A 15,347-nucleotide genomic window follows, 5' to 3' on the forward strand; every position below is an offset into this window, starting at 1 on the left:
TTAAAAAATGTATATGATTTTGTCTACATAAATTAATACCAAAAAAGTAAGTCAATCATTTTAAATGCTAAAAATGAATTTAGATATCGCAATGTTTGCTAAAGATTTATTTTTGCTAAATATTTAACAGTGTTATAAAATTATTACTATTTTTCTAAGATTAACTTTAGGTAAGCTTTGACAGAAAAAAATAAATACTGTATAAATGAAAAATACAAGAAATCAATATTTAAAAAAAAAAAATATATATATATATATCAGTCAGTACCAATAAATCTGTAATACTGACTCATGACTGATATTGTACCAATATATTGTGCATTCCTAATTTGATTTAATTAAGCACCCTTTCACTGTGACTACAATATAGCTTGGCCTCTTGTACATTGTTGCCTAAATTTAGTAGAGCTGGAACGCTGTATTTGCCAATAAGCGTTCAGAACTGGAAGTCTCCATTTTATACCAATATTTTAAGTGTGAAAACATTCTGTTTGTTAGAAGCTAGCTGTCATTTTACATTAAATCATCAGCTTCTGCTTCAAGCTGTAGGCAGTATGTTCGTCTTTAACCATGTATAGTCAACCTTTGCATGATACCATCAACACAGATGAAAGTGCATCTGCTTAACTGTGTGACGGCAGTCTGGATGGTGGAGCTGGCGGGTGTGTTGAGCTGGAGGCGTCTCAATGGGCGGCACTATCCTGACCTCGCCCCTGCCACTCCTCTGGAACCACGCAAGGTGCCAGGGCAGATTAGTGACTCCGTGGAACTCTGACTGCCGGCTGGCACGTAAAAAGTACTTTCAGCTGGCCCCTGCTGGCTAGTGACGCCCACAGTCCTTAACTGCTTTTGACTTAAAATTATCCATCCAAGTTTATTAGAAGCCCCAGGAGCATCTGGGTCAAGACTGAGCTCACATCAACTGAAGTGGCACAACAGGAACACATTTATGAGACTGTAGAGTGCACTGGAAACCAGACAGGACATGCTCAACACTGTAGACTACTGCTGCTTTTGTTGTGTGCCACCTGCACCTATTGATAGTAACAATAGTGACTATTTTATTTGGGGTTACTAGTATTGCTAGTATCTCACACTCATATCGTTCATTTTTATTCTCTCTTACGTGGAACATAAAATGACCGTTTTGTGTTATTTAGATCTTTTGAAGCCATACAATAGTTTTCTGTGATGAGCAGACCGAAATGTAAAGGTGTAATTTTCTCTAGCATTAAATTGCATTTGGCATAATGACGGTTTCCAACAGGTTTCCCAAACACTCCCCCTGTCTGCCAGTTGTCAAACCAACACACCGCCTGAACTTACTGAACTTGTCTGAGCCAATGTTGCGCTTTCTGGCTGATTGGGATTCAAACAGAGCAATATATTGATGCCTACATAGTGATTTACTTATAGTTCAATAATAACTACAAGTCTCAATATTGATTTAACAGCAATTGTATTGATAAGAATAGAGTGTAGGTAGGATTGATCTTGGTGGACTAGATCTGCTACGCTGTTGCTGCTGAAGGTAAAGTAGGGAGAACCTCATGGCAGATCTAGCCAGGCGGTGCTGGGGAGGTGGAAGGCTAAAAAAATCTCATGGCATGCAATACTGAGCTGGACTAGGTTGAGTTGTGTAGATAGGTAGTAGTGTAGATCGATTGGAGAGTTACACGGCTGACCTATTATGCAGTACTGATCTGTGTACTACTGTACATATTAAGATGGAATAGGAGAAAGCATTTTAGTATAAAAATATATAAAATGAAGAAAAAATACTATGAAATCTTCTGTACTATAAATAAAATGAGGTTACCGGATTCTGTACATCTAGATTTAGGACAAGCAAGGAGATGTTTCATTTGAACATGAATAGTGCTCTCTGTACCTCCCCCTCGCTGCTGTTATCCTCTCTGCACTTTCACCATATGTCAGGTTTTTTTCTGTATAGCATGATTCATGTTTTTTCTTCTTCTCACTGAATAGCAGTACCTTAAAAAATAAATGAAGTGGGCAAGCAGAGTTTTCCCACAGATTCTCCAAAAGGCTACTGGGGAGAGAGAGCCATCTCCTCTGATCAATTCTCCATATTGATGGTATGGATAAGAGGGGGAGCTGTCTAGCAAGCCTACATATTTTATTACAGATATCCTCCACTATGATGAATCTCTAGTCTTGGATAGACTGCAGCTCCCGACCTCCATTTGAGGGAGATTACGTTCTCTGATTACAGTGTCAGCTGCCTTAGACCCCTAGATAAATCATAGATGGTACCCCAAAGCAAAGCTTCGGCTATCTATTACAGTAAATAATTTATTATTATAGACTGCTGAGTGCACATACGAAATGTGTTGGCAGACCGGAAGGAGTAGTAGAGAAAACAAGTGCTGTATCGAGTGCTGTAATGAAATTTCCAGAACTTGAAGATTTAAAAATATGTGTTGTGTTCATTAGTGTGTCTGTGTGCTCAGAAAAAGAAGACAGAATGCAGTGAATAACAACTGCTTCTTTGGGAGAAAAAAACCCCAATGCCTCAGGAAAAAAGCTGTCAGTTCCAGTTCCTATGGGTTGTTATTTTAGGAAACATGTTGCAAGTAAAAAGATCTCTTAAAAATACTTTTAAATGCATGATTTTCATGTTTTACTTGATGCTTTTGAGAGAAAATCAGAATGACACTTTAACCCTTTCTAGTGTTAATTGGTTTGAAAGAAAAATAATAATAAAATACGCATGTCAATTTAATGTGTTAATTTAATACAATTATTATATCAAAATAATATGAAGCATGTGGTAAAAAGAAAAATATTGCATTTAACCCTTTACCCATGCAGTGCTACAGGCTGCTTGGCATTGCAAACCACACTTATAAAATGATTGTGGAGCCGTTCATGGATGCGTTCTTGGTTAAAAAACAGCTGAACGTAGCGCAATGAATGTAGTCTCGAAACACATTTATAACATAGCATCTTAAATGTGTGTTGCTCATGGTGTGAGATGCTGAAAAAAAAATGTCCTAAGCCCTTTCAGTCCCCATCCGAGTCCACATTTTGGTGATGCAATGCTCCATAGACTATTAGGTAGTAGTCTGCTTTGGAGCCAACATCAATTTGGTTGGCTTTTCTTGGCAAATATTGATATGTGATTAATTTTGATTTACTCAAATAAAAGTTTTAATTTACAACCCCACTTGAAACTGACATCCACTTGCAGTTGCCCGTGAAGAGCTCTTTTGTATTGTGCAGCCTCTCCAGAGAATGCAGTGAAAGCAATCAAATCTCTCTTTGCTCTCCTCAACAGGTGTCCATGAACTGTGACTATGTGTTTGTGAATGGAAAAGAGATGCGTGGCTCCATGAACGCTCGGGTGATTTTCAGCTATGAGCACCTGAGTGCTCCTCTTGAGCTCACAGTCTGGGTGCCCAAACTGCCCCTTAAAGTGGAGCTATCAGACAACAGACTGAGCTTCATCAAGGGCTGGAGGGTGCCCATATTACCCGACCGCAGGTAAGACACATCAGTGATCTAAGCGTATGAAAATACTTGCACTCGGACTGCTTTTTATGCATATTGATTTCCCTGGTAGCACTTCTAATGCATGTTTTCTTTTATTTTGTTGCTTGTTTATTTCGATCCTCCTAATACTTGTGGGTGTTATGAGGGTGATAAAACGGTGTTATAGTTTAATTAGTGGAGCTGTTAAAAGCTTTAAAGCTGGGTCACTAAGGACTGTGTTAGTTACAATACGGCTATCATCAGCAGCCATATCACCCTGCAGCCCAAGACTTGTTGCCCACTGAAGCTAAGCAGGGTTGAGCCTGGTCAGTACCTGGATGGGAGACCTCCTGGGAAAACTAGGTTGCTGCTGGAAGAGGTGTTAGTGAGGCCAGCAGGGGGTGCTCACCCTGTTGTCTGTGTGGGTCCTAACGCCCCAGTGTAGTGACGGTGACTCTATGCTGACAAAAAGCACCGTCTTTCGGAGGAGACGTTAAACCGAGGTCCTGACTCTCTGTGGTCATTAAAAATCCCAGGATGTCTTTTGAAAAGTACACAGGGTGTAACCCCCGGCATCCTGGCCAAATTCGCCCATTGGCCTCCTAACCATCCCCATATCTGCTGATTGGCTTCATCACTCTGTCTCCTCTCCACCAATAAGCTAGTGTGTGGTGGGCATTCTGGCGCAATATGGCTGCCGTCACATCATCCAGGTGGATGCTGCACACTGGTGGTGGTTGAGGAGATTCCCCCTGCTATGTAAAGTGCTTTGAGTGCCCAGAAAAGCACTATATAAATGTAAGGAATTATTTTTAAAAAAATAATAATTTATTATAGAGCTGATGAGACCCAAATGTCATTCTTCATACAGCCCATTTACTGTGATTTTGACAAATTGAAACAGTGGTGTTGTTACACCGTGCACGGCAGAATATCAGCACAGGCATTTTTCATGAGGAACCTCTCCAGAATTAATCATGATGGAAAATATTCTGGTAACTCACTAGTATCATTATTGCTCCCTTACAGAGGTCTTTCTTTTTTGATGTAAATCTGTAATTAAATTCATTCAAATGGGCCATTAAAATGGAAATATGATCTGATTCGGTTATGCTAATCCAATTTGGGAGCAAATCGTCAATCTACATCTAGCTTTCATGTAGGGCTGGCGGTGTGACGCATGTACCATGCAACGGAAGAAAAAAGTCAACCATTAGAAATTCAGCAGTAGAGATTTATCTTTGGCATATTGGTTCCTTAGCAAAATTGGAACATTTAAAAATATCAGAACAAATAAAAATAATTTATTTATAAAATAATTTATTCTCGTCAACTATACAGTTTGTGTGCACATGTGGGTAGCTGCTAGGATGCATTTAGCTCGCTAGATTAAGTATAGATGTATGCAAAGTCTCTCAGTGCTGTGATATTTCAGCGTTTTTCCCTGTTTTATATGGACAACACACACACAATACAAGCATGTTGTTACATTTGCATTTGACCTCAATTTGAGTGCCTTAGATTTAGCTTCCTCTCAGGACCCGAGATCTCCAAGGCTTTGTTCACACATACAATCTCTGTGTGATCAGCTCAAAATCTGATTTGTTTTCCAGGTCCAATCCTTATCTCAGTGTCTGCACTGGCATTTTGCAAGTGAAGAAATCAGATCTGGTTACTGTAGTAATGACTTAAGAGTCAGCATGACACCAAAAGACATAAGACAATAGCTGTCACTATGGAGGGAAAGAGAAGATGGCAAAACTGAACATTTGGTCTCTGTTCATAGTCATCCTGATATCACAGTGCTGAACAATGGTTCATAAGACTTAACAGGTACCAGCTAATCCTGATTAATCTCCTGATTTCTTTCAGTTCCTTTTTAAATTGAAAAACTTTAAAAGAAAAATGTTCAGAAAATAAAGTGTGTAATCTCTGCAAGCTTATACATTTGTGTGGATGACACTAATAGCAGACTAGTCTGTTTTTTCACCAACAAAATCATTTGTTTTTAAGAGACCCTAATAAAATGAACATGAAACGGAAATTGTGTAAAACACACACACATGTTGGTATACAGGTGCATCTCAATAAATTAGAATGTCGTGGAAAAGTTCATTTATTTCAGTAATTCAACTCAAATTGTGAAACTCGTGTATTAAATAAATTCAGTGCACACAGACTGAAGTAGTTTAAGTCTTTGGTTCTTTTAATTGTGATGATTTTGGCTCACATTTAACAAAAACCCACCAATTCACTATCTCAACAAATTAGAATACTTCATAACACCAATAAAAAAAAACATTTTTAGTGAATTGTTGGCCTTCTGGAAAGTATGTTCATTTACTGTACATGTACTCAATACTTGGTAGGGGCTCATTTTGCATGAATTACTGCATCAATGCGACGTGGCATGGAGGCAATCAGCCTGCCGCTATAAAAGCAACCTAGGCTTCCATTACACCTGAGCAGTGCCACAGGCTGATTGTCTCCATGCCACGCCGCACTGATGCAGTAATTCATGCAAAAGGAGCCCCTACCAAGTATTGAGTACATGTACAGTAAATGAACATACTTTCCAGAAGGCCAACAATTCACTAAAAAAGTTATTTTTATTGGTCTTATGAAGTATTCTAATTTGTTGAGATAGTGAATTGGTGGGTTTTTGTTAAATGTGAGCCAAAATCATCACAATTAAAAGAACCAAAGACTTAAACTACTTCAGTCTGTGTGCACTGAATTTATTTAATACACGAGTTTCACAATTTGAGTTGAATTACTGAAATAAATGAACTTTTCCACGACATTCTAATTTATTGAGATGCACCTGTATGTGGTTTACGGGAATTATCCATAGGCATAATGTTTTTTATCCTGTACAAACTGTATCTTCTATCCCCCTACCCTAACCCTACACCTAAACCTACCCCTCACACAAAACTTTCTGCGTTTTTAGATTTTCAAAAAATCTTGATTATAAATATTTACTGTCTCGCAATTAATTGCTGAATAAAAGTATTGATTTCTCTACAACAACAACAAAAGAAAAAAACTCCAACTTTTGAAAGGTATTATTTATAAAATAAGCTAGGTCAGTTTTAATTTCATGCCGACTTTAATGAGAATGCTAAGAAATATCCAGTATATTATGAGTTAAAGAAACACATTTCTTGTTTGTGTGGATAAAGGCCATTGAAGCCTTACTGATGGATCTATGGGGAAAGGAGAAAAGAAAGGAAACTACGTGAGGCAACACAAGCATCAAAGGCATTTCTGTACTGTTTACACATTCATGCATATTCTGTGTATAAAACCACTCATTTGTTCACTTATTCATAGTGAATTTCACATGTAAGCATGTAAGCAGACAGGAGCGAATTCAGACACAGCAGTTCAGCTCTGTTTTGTGTCTTGACGTTACTTACATTTTATTTTGAAATATGATTTAACCATTCACACTGAAACTTATTTTCATACGTTTGATTATGATCAAACAACTAAACAGATTCGAATACACCACAGAATCCGCTGCCTGTTTGAACAATCCCTTATTCTTATTTCCTTTCCCTCTTCCCTTCCTTTAGTTCTTTCCTCCTCTGCTCTGTCCATTTCATTCCACTACATTGCCCAATGTTGAGACATGTCAGTGGGCAGGTTTCTCGCATTGGCCTTCTACACAGATTGATCGATATAGCTCACTAAACTGGTGAAATGATGTGTCTGCAAAACTGGACACTGATTTTTATTGGATGAGCGGGTACCCGTGTATGAAATCTCCAGTTCTCCCGACATTTTAATGAGTTCAAGCAAAGCTCCACTTTTGAGGTGTGTTCTTCTGCTCTGAAACTCATATTAACCTGTATGAGGAGACAAGAGAGTGCAACTGTCCTCAAGAACACAGAGTGCTTCTACCTGCCAGGTTCAACACTCTTCAACTGATGCAAGAGCCTCTTGCTTTTCACCTCCATGGCAACAGGAGCCTGTGTTTAACTCAGAAGAGAGCAAAGTGCTGATCAACAATTGCTTTCTACTTTCATGAGGCTTCTCCTTCTGCATTTGTGTGCCTGTCAATCTTTCGTCGTTGCTGAGAAGTAGCAGTGTGTCTCCTTACATGATAACGCAATGTTTTACATTCAGCTCAATTTAGGCTAATCGATGGGCAGGACATGCTTTGTCAGTCAGAGGCAGACAGCTGTCTCTACAACTCCAGTTATCTGATTAATTAGTTGTGTGTGTAGAATGGGTGAAGTGGCATTCAGCTTTGAAGATCCACCCAGCCCTTACCCTGCTTACTCTCGCTTACTTCACATGGTGTCATGCTGCTAAGGTAGCAGATGAGATAGATTGAATGTGATGGTATGTGTGAGGCATGCAAGAGTCACTGATCCAAAACCTCCTTGAAACAGGTCTCCAGATGATGCACTAACTTTGTACCAAAGTAACAAACTTTGTGGGGGGAATTCACTAAAAATGGAACGTTGTTCAGCATGCATTGTCTATTGTTTTAACACTGCAAATGAATTAGGTAATGAGACAAACATGGCAAAAAAAATCTGTGCTAAACACATTTTCAGTCTTGGAAGCCGGTAAAGTACACTTTATAGCATCATCTTATCTGTCTTGTGCATCGTTTGGAGACCATTGGATGAATAACTCGCTATAGATCTATAGAAAATGTACACCAACACCTAATTTAAAAAACAAACAAAAACATTTATAGCTTTTTTAAATGTGCTTTGTGTTTTATTTAGATTTTTTTTTTTTTTTGCTTTGCTTTATGCCATAATATTTTGGCCAGGTTCAAGACTGATGATGTTTGATCATCTCATCCTTTATATTGCTTTCTCCACCTTATTCCAAAGGGGAAAAAATGGTTTCCTTATAATCTTTCATTAAAATGTAATAACTTGCTCCACCTCTGAAACAACTTTTCTTTTCAGCAATCTAATCATTTACAAACTTATGTTAAAGTGTTCTACAGAACAGTATTTTTTTTTACACATGTGCACGTCGCCTTCTAAACTGAACTTTGAATTCTCTATTATACATGTTTACACACAAAAAAAAGTGGTTTCACATAGGATTATTTCTGTGTTTTTCCTAAAAGGCAAATTTCACTATATAAGTTACCATTTAAAGTTCACTAAGCTTGAATAATAAACAGTGAAAGACAAAAATTCTTAGCACATGCTGGTGTGCCTGTTCTTCCACATGGTCATTCTTATGAATGGAAGTTAACTGAACATAAATTCTAGTGTGAATTTCTTATCTATAGTAACTCATAATGACCTCTCACCCATCTCCTCAGAATGGCCAGAGACAGCGATGATGATGATGAAGATGACCGTAAAGTGAGCAGAGGATGTACACTGCAGTACCAGAGAGCCCAGGTTAAGGTTCTAACACAGTTCCACACAACCTCTAGTGAAGGCACAAACCAGATGATCACTATGCTGGGTCCTGACTGGCAAGTGGATGTGACAGAACTGGTGCAAGACTCTCTGAAGGTGGTGGATGCCAGGGTGGCTGAGCTGGTGGACAGGACGGTACTCATGGCCAACGAGCTTGGATCATCCACTCTGAAGGTAGAATACAAATAAGAACAGATCGTATAAATACAAGATTGATGGATTAATGGGGGGATAGGTGTATGGATGAAAAATGTGTTTTGGTGAGCTCTCAATACCATATAACAATGCATCTATATAACCTACAATTACATTTTGCTATATTACATTCTCTTCATCCAGTATTACTGGACACTGATCCTTACTCATGGTTTTATACCTGTCAAAACGTAATGCAAAGTGTCTTAGGGACAATTATTCAATCCCTTTTACAGTCTCATATATTCAAGTACAAACTTTACTTTCCCTGACTTCTCTGGTGTTATGCTTTGTACACTGGCAGGGGGACTTGTTTTATTTTTTGCTTTATTTCATTTTTGGGTTTTATTTTTTTTTCGTTTTGTTTTGTTTTGTTTGCTGGAACTATAAATGAGTTTGAAGACTGATCATTTCTGCTCATCTCATCCTTTCTCTTTTTTTTTGTGACAACAATTGCTCTTAGTCCAGAGTCAACATAGCTAACTGTTTTTAAATAGACAGATTCCTAATTATATAAATTTAGTTTACAGATAAAATCAATAATAAAAATTTAAATTTTAAAATTTTAAAATATTTAAAAATTTAAAAGTCTTTGAATTTATCAAGTTAGCTATGCTGCCTGTCTTTATCCTTGAATGCCTCTTTAGAAAGCTACTCATATGCATATTTAGTCCCAGTAGGCTATTCAGAAACTGGGTTGTTTGGAAAGAGAATTATCTGTGTGGTATAAAACTTCAATGGTGTTAAATTGGGGGAATCATCCTTGAAAGTTTTCTCTCCATTGAATCAGCACACATCAGTTCATTGTGTCCAAACAGAGGGAGTTTTGATTGTTCATGACAGCTTGATCACACCTCTTCAAAAGTGTTGTCTGTTGTTTGGCTTCAGAAAGTGTCTGTTTTTCTCCATAAACAAATCTGAGCATAAAATAAAAAGTTTGGTAATTAAACTAGGCGAAACGGCAAAGGTCATTAATAATTAATGGCCAATGTAGAATTGGAATGTTTTCACTGAATGTGAGCTGAAAATAAACAAAACTGAGCACAGAGCATAATTTCACCCTTACAAAAAAAATTATAAAAAGCAACGGCAAAAAGAAAGGTATGAATAATGTTGTTTATAACTCACACCAGGGCTTTTTTTTATCTTATTTGGTGGGTCTTTGATCTTCATCTGCTACAGTGGTCATCCTCCACCCGTCACTATGACCTAAGCACAAAGACGCACAACTTTTAAGCTTTGAACGTCTCTCACGACACATTGTTTTGAGGATCTTATGAACAGCAGAAGTTATTCTTGACCCATTCTTAGCATCGACTGAGCTATAATGGTCCTGTGAGCCCATGTATGTATTTCCTATGACTTAATTGGCTTTACAGGTCTACCAAGTCATTGTAGTGGTTTGTTTCTTGTGCAAGGCAGGTTTATCATTAACTAAAATGAAAATTAAACCATTAAAAAAATAAATACTTGAAATAAAACAGTAAATTAATTAAACTTGTTTTAATTCATGGTTGCCAAAAATTCATGGTTGTTTTTTTTGTTTAGTTTAAGTATTAAAATAACTAAAACTACATAAACTAAAATAAATAAAATACTATATACAATAAAATACTATATTAACAAATACTATATAGACATAAAAAATGCAAACACACAACAAAACAAAATTACTTAAACTTAATTAAAATTAAAGTGAATACAAAAACTAAATAATACATATTTAATAAATACAATTTATTTTCAAACTTGAACAAAAACTATAGTATATCAATACTACTGATACTAAAATAACACTGGTCTTAAGAATTCTACCATCTAATAGACTTGACCAAGATGGTCTTCCAGCTCACCCTGGCCCCTATTTGCTAGCAGAACCAGCTAATCAACACTAAAACCCACATAGAACCATCTATAAACCACGTTTAAACCATGTAAAACCATCTTGAGTTTTTTGTTGTTTTTTCTTCTTTTTTTTAATTTTAGCTGAATTTTCATTGTATCATCATTATGAATGAAGACCCATTGAAGGGTCGTACAAAGTCGTATATTCTGATTTGAAACCCTAGAAATTATCACCGTTGTTTTGGCTCAAGAAACACATTGAAGAAATTAATTTATAGGCTACACAACATACAAACTTGTATCTTCACATAATTCTCTAGATATGACAGTATCATTCATCGTCATACCCTCTGCATCTGTGTACAGAAAAAAGCTCTAACCTTTGGACCCTTGCTCTAATTACGCAAGTGACATTTATGTGAAATTCCTCCTTGTTGCTCAGGATCATTCTGCTCGTGAAGAGTTCAAGTCTGGCTGAGTTTAGCCTCATATTGATGATTCGAGTCTCCATGAAGGTTACACACCATCGACAAATTAGCCTCAGTTCAGACTTCCAGCCGCCCCTCACTGCTTTAATAAAGCCTTGTTTGGCATTCAGACATATTCAAATCTCCTTTAATATCAGCACACCAAATGAGCAGGCATCTTGCTTAATAAGAAGCCACCGCCACTTCTGTTCTCTGCCGTTCTGGAGTGTCATCAGGGGAGCTTTGTGCGGTTGCTGTATAATCTTTTCAAAGCATTAATTGGAGCACATTCGCTCACATTTTCCAGCGAGGACCTCGTATGCTGCCGTGCTAATTTATACAATGTCTTGGGCAGGTCACGGAGCCGTGCCGCGAGTGCTTGGGGCCCTTTTTCTTGTTCTGTACTTAGCCTGTGACCAACATCCAACATCAGACGAGGGTGGCTGCTTTTAATTCATGCATTAAAATCCAGCGGTTCTCCCCCGCTCTCTGCTTCACCACCTTTGGTTTTAATTAGTGTAATGTATCAGCCTAAGTGCTTGTGGAGACTGTGCTATAAACATCACTGATGACCCTCCTCCTCATCCTCCTCCTCCTCCACTGCAGCCCTTCCATCATTTCAATCCTTCAGTGCACTTACCTTCTTCACCTCTGGAGTCACAAAATAACTGAAACTTTGTAACCATTTCTGCCTGCAGTTGCGTTAGATTTCCTAGATTTCCTGGTAACAATTTACAGTTCAATTTGATGGTGTTAGTTAATGCATTAGGTATCATGAACATTTAAGAACAACAATAGCATTTATTAGTCTTTCTTCAAAAGTATGGATATAATGTAAAAATTAGTTAAAAGTGTAGTGACACTTTAGTTTAGGGACCAATTCTTAATATTAACTAACTATTACCTACAGCTTTTGCCGTAGAAACTCCTAATTTGCTGCTTATTAATAGTTAGTTAAGGTAGTTGTTAAGTTTAGGTATGGGGACAGGATTAAGGGATCTAAATATGATCATGCAGAATAAGACATTAATATGTGCTTTATAAGTACTAATAAACAGCCAATATGCTAGTAATATGCATGCCAATAAGCAACTAGTTAATAGTTAAAATAAATCCAAAAGTTCATTATAATTTAATTATACCTATACATTACAATGTCAAGTTTAAGCTAAAATTAACCTAGATTTAAAAAGTTGAATTTTTTTTATGGGGTTAATTAATAAATATATTAGGTCACACTTTAGCTTGAGGGCCAGTTCTCACTATTAACTAACAATTAACTACAACTTTTGGTCCCACTGTATATTAAGTGGCCCTAATGCCTGTGTGCTTACATAGTAACTAGATGTGTACGTAGTATGTAACCACAGTGTAAGTACACATTGGTACATAGTGTCTTCAGTTCTAATATTTGTGTAACTACACATATGTAACAACCCACTGAATGGTGTGTGCAGGGTGCGAACTACGGGGGAGCTAGGGGGAGCTCGGCTCCCCTTAATAAAACATGGGCTCCCCTGATAACGGGATTTGTGAAATTTTGGGGGGTCTCAAAAAATATTGACAATGTGTTATTTTGACGTGCAATTTCAGTTTTGTGTAATGTGATCATTATGGGATTATTATGTGTAAAATTGCAAAAATATCATTCATTCATGCATTACGGCGATTTAAACCTAATTCGCTTCAATAAAGATAACTATACATGCTATTCTTGTCATGAGCATCAAGGTGTGGGGGCGCTGTGGTACAAATTCCACTCATGTTTAGTAGGCTACATGTTAACTCAAAGATTTGTAGAAAAAATATGAACGTTGGACTCTGTGGTCGATTCTGTGTTAAGGTAAGGCATGTTATTCGCAATTATGTGTTGTGGCTGGGTTGGTCTGCGATGTCTTAGGCCTAATTGAACGGAGGAATTATGGTATTCTTCTGTAGACTGACTACGAGTAACTTTAACCGTTGTTCATGTGAACTCAAAGACAGCCTGATGCTTTGTTTATAGACTATTTGTGGGTGGCTGTTTGTTGTTTCACCTATCAATTCATGTCGATAAAGTATAATAGGGTAAATCCTGTATGGTGATTTATCCTATATAGTGCTTGCATAAAGCAAGTAGTGCATACTTATGTTATGCATCTTTGTAAGTCATTGTAAGCCCTCTTTTGAGGCATGCGCAAGCACACGAACCCCACACGTTATAAAAAAAACAAAAAAAACAAGTGGGCTCCCCCAAAGTCCACGATATAGTTCGAACACTGAGTGTGTGTAAGTACAAATATGTAACAGGACATTGGTAACAACACTTTTTGGTAATGAAAGTACAAATGTGTAACAGGACTACCAGCACTTTTTGGTAAAGAACGTGGTACACTTTATATTAGATTTACCATGTAATTACTTTGATGTTACACTGCAGCGGCCAGTAAGTTTGGCTTTACATACAAATTGTGGTTGGTGTCCAAAATGTTACACTTTATATTAAGTGGACAGTTCCTGAGGAGTTACCATGTAAGTACACTGGTATTACAGTGGTGCACCAACTCCACCAAATCGAGATCCAACTCCTCCTACCTCCACCCTCTGGATCCCATTTCCACCCCTAAACCTACCCATCTCCACCCCCTGGATCAAATGGTTCCAATTACTCTTATACATATTGTTGTTACAATATGTAGTTATATAATTCCTGTTACACGAGTACTTAGTGAAGTGAAAAAAGTGTTGTTACCAATGTCCTGTTACACATTTCTACTTACACAAACTATTCTGAGTGTTGTTACATGTGTGTAGTTTCAGAAATATTACAGCTGTAGAGACTATGTACCAATGTGTACTTACACTGTGGTTACATACTACGTACACATCTAGTTACCATGTAAGTATGGAGCTTATAATATCACAATATTATTTGAATTTGAATTGTGTAAATTGGAATTATTGACAAGTGTCATTTAACAAAACTGAATTTTATGTGGCATTTAACATAGTTCTGAATTAGATTTTTTTGTAACTTGAATATTTAACATTTTTTATAAAACAATTTTTTATGGCAGTTTTTTTTAATAGACATGTATTTTCAAAGGGTGGACTTTTTGTTCTGAATTGTTAGACTGCAAATATCCAGTTTTTAAAAATAAAGCTTCAAGTTTTCAAGATGAAGAAGAAATTCGGAACATCAAATTCAATGTTCAAAATTCAATACGCAGAAATTCAGTTCGTACAGAAAGTAGGTCAGAGGTTATCCAAAGGGATGAGTAGATGATCTCCGAAAAGTTGAACGAAGCATTTACGGTGACCGGAGCGGACATGTTCAATTCACTTAGGCTAGTTTTGTCATAGCCACAACATATTAACTCGTGGACGCAGGTTGTTTCAAATTCAAATAGTATTGTCATATTATAAGCTCCATATGTAAGAACACAGGTATTAGAGCCACTTAATATAAAGTGGGACCCAACTTTTGCCTCAATAAACTCTTAATTACTGCTTATTAATACAGTCGTGGTCAGAATTATTGGCACCCTTGGTAAATATGATCGAAGAAGGCTGTGAAAATAAATCTGCGTTGTTAATCATTTTGATCTTTTATTTTAAAAAAATCACATAAATCTAAGCTTTCATTGAACTAAAACAATTGAAAATGGGGGAAATTTTCATTATGAAATAAATGTTTTTCTCAAATAAACGTTGGACACAATTATTGGCACCCCTAGAAATTCTTGTGTAAAATATCTGTGAAGTATATTCCCATTCATAATTACAATTTTGAGCATACCAGGGTGATTATGAACATGAAATTATCCAGCCATGGCTTCCTGTTTCACAGGAATATAAATAGGAGGGAAAAACAAAGGCCAAATTCCCGTAATCATCCATCACAATGAGAAAAAACAAAGAATATATTTCTGATGTGCAGCAAAAGATAATTGAGCTT

General features: G+C 37.0%; 1 protein-coding gene across 1 annotated transcript in view; it reads left to right on the top strand.

Moving 5' to 3' along the window:
• LOC107571976 (transmembrane protein 132E-like) overlaps positions 1–15,347 on the top strand; it is a 56,206-nt gene that overhangs the window by 31,617 nt on the left and 9,242 nt on the right. The window contains exons 5-6 of the mRNA XM_016258376.1: positions 3,302–3,507; positions 8,801–9,077. Coding sequence (XP_016113862.1) covers positions 3,302–3,507; positions 8,801–9,077 — 483 coding nt within the window. The remainder of the gene's footprint in view (positions 1–3,301; positions 3,508–8,800; positions 9,078–15,347) is intronic.

The sequence above is a fragment of the Sinocyclocheilus grahami genome, unplaced genomic scaffold, assembly GCF_001515645.1.
Source record: "Sinocyclocheilus grahami isolate Dianchi unplaced genomic scaffold, SAMN03320097.WGS_v1.1 scaffold1676.1, whole genome shotgun sequence".
NCBI classification, from domain to species: Eukaryota; Metazoa; Chordata; class Actinopteri; order Cypriniformes; family Cyprinidae; genus Sinocyclocheilus; species Sinocyclocheilus grahami.